Source organism: Montipora foliosa, chromosome 1 (assembly GCF_036669935.1).
Source record: "Montipora foliosa isolate CH-2021 chromosome 1, ASM3666993v2, whole genome shotgun sequence".
NCBI classification, from domain to species: domain Eukaryota; kingdom Metazoa; phylum Cnidaria; class Anthozoa; order Scleractinia; family Acroporidae; genus Montipora; species Montipora foliosa.
In genome coordinates, this window is record NC_090869.1 from 18,118,000 (window position 1) to 18,122,999 (window position 5,000).

The window sequence follows — 5,000 nt, forward strand, 5'->3', positions numbered from 1 at the left end:
CGTTCTTCGAGCTTCCCGAACATTTTCCCAGAGTTTAGTCGCAAAATTTCACAATCATTTTGTTTTTATAGTCTTGAAAACAAGTTAAAAAGCTAGCTTATCAAAACCAGCGGATAGTAATTTCGTAAATGGTTTTTTGGGCCTGAAAAGTTATCGGGACTCGGAAGAAATTGGAACCCGGATTTTTTTCTGGCTCGCTTGCTAAAGTGTTTATCTGACTGCGGTAATCGGTAATCTAACTCTCATTTCATGTATTTGATGTCTTTCATGGCGAGCGAGGTACGCCCGTTGCAGACATTGTTGTGTCTTCTGCCTCCCTAATGGAAAGGCAGAAGATACTATGTCATGGTGCTGTGTAAGTCCATAACCCGCACAGGAGACCCAACGCCTCTCTCGATTTTCAGATTGAAACACTAAACTGGATCTCCCCTTCTGGACCGCACTCGAGGGAAGAAGAAAACAATAAATGGTTGATCAATATCACGTGGCCTTCTGAATTTTTGTCTAAAGGATTTTGAAGATGACCTGGAAATAAATCTTTTTGCAAGTTTCCAGTTCTGTGACGTTTTTCGTTTCGAAAGTACAGCATCATGAATTTCCGAATTATCACCTTGAGTGACATCATGATACAACTGCTATTTGGATGAAAAAAAGTTTATCCCTATGAATCTCAGCAGTTTGAGCCTTTCAAGTACATCATGGGAGCTGAGCTGAGCTGTATTCATCACATGTATTTTATCTCATGAGAGAAGAGTAAGTGCTTTCATCGCAAAATGAACTCCAGATATTTTCCGTGGTTACTAGCCGCAACCTCCATACAAGACTTTATAAAATAGCGCGAAACGCTTCGAGAAATAACTCAGAAACGATGTACCGCACAGACCTGAGAATCGGAGAGGTGGTTTAAAGATTTTTTTCCTACAATATTCCAAGTTCTTGGCCTTTTTCATCAAATGATTTAGCATTTATTTACACAAGAAGAGAAATGAAAAAAAAAAAAAAAAAAAAACCACTGCGCATCTTAATTCCTCCATTCGCACATAACCCTAATTCCTTGCTCCTTTGACCACAATCCCTTGCGTTTCGGAGAAAAATGTGTTCTTCTCCCGGTTAGAGAGCTAATTCGTTCGTTCGCTTCAGTCAGGCTCACTCACTGCGGAAGCAACTAGTTGAAATTGTCTTAACGGTGCATTCTGCTATTGTAGTGATAAAATGTAGTACATGCAGATTGGAAATTCAGAAAATTTGCCGCTTCCGGAACGTCAAATTAAAACAAGAGAAAGGTTTTCCACGATTAAATAAGACAAAATAGGTCCTTATAATGCCATCGAGGGCATTTCAAATGACGAATATGATTACAAAATAATGTAGTAATTTTCACAAGCAATCGAAATTATTGCCTGTGCTATAGCAGCAGGTGCTGACTCCATTATCTTTAAAATAAATCACCATTTCTCTTTTGGCAGAACAATGAAAATTTGCCAAGTTTCTGAGCATTTACCGCGTTGAAATTTTGAGAGTTTCTGTCAAAACTCTCGCGGAAAATAATGCTCAAAATAATTAGCGCGACTTAAATTAAGGCGAATTTTTAACTATTCGTTCATTTCATTTCCTATAATAAGGTAGCTAATTCAGAAAGCTGGCTACATCGTATAGTTTCGCTAGTTAAAAAAAAAAAAAAAAAGGAAAAGGAAAAAAATTCGCCAATTTTTGCATTTGTCTTTGTAGTTAACTTGGTTCACTATCACTCCTGGGGGTTCCCCATTCACGAGTAAAATCGTCTGGCGTTAGAAAGAGTAAAATACCAAGTATGGCCGGTTTAGGGGTGAAAGGGTTTTAATTATGGTACGTCTACGTTCAAACCCTTTACAAATTTACAAGTCAGTATAAGTGTACGTTATCCCAAGTCTTGCCTTGATCATTTATCGCTTGACTATGCGTCGGCAAGAGAGGATTAAAAAAAAAATGATGCCAATTTCAACCCTGTTAGCTCGTTTTACGTGGCATTCAACGACATTAAAGTTTCATTTACCTTGGTTTCCGTAGGATTTCATCATTTTCATGTAGGTTGAGTATGGTTCGACTACGAAACAAGCGAAACAACTTTTCTCCTTTGTTTTATAGTTCAAATCACATTTCCTGGTGTCCCACCAAAAGTTGATGCTCATGCATGACGAATCATTGATACACTTGTTAACGCAACCAAAAAAGCTTTGTACAACTTTGGACTGGTAAGTTGCGTGCAGAAGGGCGACTCCCCCTTCAGTTCTCGATTCGCGGCAAGGTGAGTAGCCATGCATGACCAAAGCACCAATTGCAAGCTTTGTGCAAAACAGCGCGAAGAAAATATCGATATGATACATTTCCGATAGCAGTTCAGAACGAATGGTTCCGGTGTTTTCCTCCCTTTTCCTTAGTCATCATCACCGGTTTCTTACCGCGGCTTTCAAAACGATTAGAGAGGGATACTTATGAAAGTCCGTTATTTTTGCTCTTCTTACGTCTGCACCGGCTAAAAGGCCTGTCACCATAACTTTGACACATTGACGGTCATTGATAAAATCTAATAAGATCTGCCACATATTTAATTAAAAGGATGATCAGAATGATAAGAGGCAGATGTTGCTCGAAGAAAGCGTTTCCTAAATTTGCTTTCAAACAATTCTGAAGCTCTCCCAAGTTGTCACGAAAAATAAGCCTTTACGGTAATTAAGCAAGGAAAACAGGAAATTTCGATCACTGTAAAGAAATCTTCTATTAGTACTTTCCAAGTGCTGCATGGGCCGCGGGCCTCCTTTTAGCACAACGCGATTTTTTATAGCCTATGTTAGCCATACACATATCCTTTATTGACAAGATCACAATCAGTTTACTCTCAGTGTGAAAATTCGTAACAATATTTGGTCGAGGTCACAGTTTGTGAGCGTGTGCAAGAAATTTATAATTCAGTTTTGTAAACACACGGTCCGAGCGCTATAACGTTCCAAGGATTTATGCCAGTGTCCTGAATATTTTTTGGGCTTGTGCTAGCCATATAAGTAGTATTTTATGGTATAAATCACTTTCCCAAGCCTTTCATGAGTGGGGCATAATGCGAAACACCTTTTTCTTACATGTCACCTCTTGTAAAGGTGCAGGAAATTTACAAACGGCAGTTTTGTGAAAAAAAGGTCTGATCGCTCTAACTTAGCCTGCAGTGCAAGCGTTATTTTGGAGCGGAACGCTAGATAAATCAGGTTTTCGATGCCGCCATCTTGGATTGTGACTACATGCTTGACAGGTAGAGCGTTGGTGCAGTGGTGGGTTGGGGGTGGGGCATTCGAAACCGTTTCTTACATGTCACGTCTTGTAAAGGTGCAGGAAATTTACAATTCAGTTTTGTAAAAAAATGGTCTGATCGCTATAACTTTCCAAGGATTTATGACAGTGTCGTGAATATTGTGCTGCCTTGTTCTTGCCGTATAAGTATTATTTATTGGGAGAGATCACTTTCCCAGCCTTTCATAACTGCCGCATAATGTGAAAAACCGTTTTCTTACTTGTCATGCCTTGTAAAGTTGCAGGATGTCCTTGGGCAAACCAGCCCCAATAGTACGTGTTTCGATAGCTACCCACCGGACGAGTCCAAGCTATTCTTGGAAGACGTTTCTATTCTGCTGTCCTTTGTGCCTATGGATGCTTTCGAACAAGCTAAAAATTAGGGAAAGTCATCGAAAATCTGCAAACGCTGAAGTTGTTATAAACTCTAATGACAAGGGTTTTCGCATGCTGAACTTCGTACATGAACTGCAGGTCGGTATAACAACGCCTTGGATAAAAATATCATTTATTTGCGCACTTATTCTTGGGCATCCTACAAAAGAATATTAAGTACAAAGTAAAATTGGTCATCAACTAAAGAGGAACACTCAAGATCCAGCCAGCAAAATGTGACAGGTAATGTCCTGCCTATAACAGAGGGTGTGGGTAATCAATAATATAATTTGGAAGCTTGAGAACATGCCGAGAAACTCGGAGCTACAAAATTCCACCCCTGATAACAGATGCTGCACATCGAAGCCGAGGCAGTGGGGAAAAGGAAATAAAAGAGAGGTAGAATTCCATCCAGTTATGGGATCAACCCTTGTAAAACAAAGACATGCCTCCAACCTACCTGCTAGGAAGAAAAGAAGAATACAATCACAATTTTATGATTCCAGGTCCGCCAAATTTCAGAATCTTGATGTTAATGGCATTCTCAAATTGAAACATGATCTTCAGGGCATAAATCCCCACATACCCTCACAAGTCAATCCCACCAGTGATGACTATAGTTGACAAAGATGCTAAAGGTTCCATTTTTCATAAACAACTTCAGGATTTTATTGCTCCCGATTCTCTTGTTCCGACCTCTGTGCATAACAGCTCATCCGGTCCGTTGCTCACGCAAGCTGGACCTCTGTGAGCATTACTTCACAGACTACTGAAGAAGTAATATTACAGTCCTCTTGCCAGCTTACCAACCAAGGGCAAGGAAGGCTAAACGATGTTAGCGTATGGCGAAGAGCAATGTTCCATTGCCAGTGATACAGCTGTTCCCTCCCACTGGCAAGTGCCAAAGAAATCAAAATTGCACAATTTCCTGAATCCATTTTACCCGCCAATATCAAACCTTTTGGTGAATCACATGGGAAATTGACATCAATTTCTCAACAATCCTTTCAACAGTTGTAAACATCATTTATTGAAACATTAACAGGTGACCAAATGGAAGTCGAACTTTCAACAAGAGGGCAATTAGACAACCCTAACTCGTTTGCACTCAAGCAGAACAAGATATACAAAGTGCGTATGCAAAGATGTATTTTCCCACATGAATAACTCTAGATCAAAAATGCCAACAAATCTAATTAAAAGAATAACCACAAAAGGAACAATCTACAGCACGAGCTAAACTACCTAATTATAAAACTAAGGGCATAATTTATGGCATTGAAAATGGGCCCGAGAAGCAGCCAGTC

General features: G+C 39.7%; 1 protein-coding gene across 1 annotated transcript in view; it reads right to left on the reverse strand.

The window, feature by feature from the left end:
• The window catches only part of LOC138010652 (neurexin-4-like), a 10,471-nt gene extending 8,288 nt beyond the window's left edge, over nucleotides 1–2,183 (reverse strand). Inside the window, exon 1 of the mRNA XM_068857629.1 lies at nucleotides 2,033–2,183. Coding sequence (XP_068713730.1) covers nucleotides 2,033–2,168 — 136 coding nt within the window. The 5' untranslated portion in view covers nucleotides 2,169–2,183. The remainder of the gene's footprint in view (nucleotides 1–2,032) is intronic.
• Nucleotides 2,184–5,000: the final 2,817 nt, after the last annotated feature.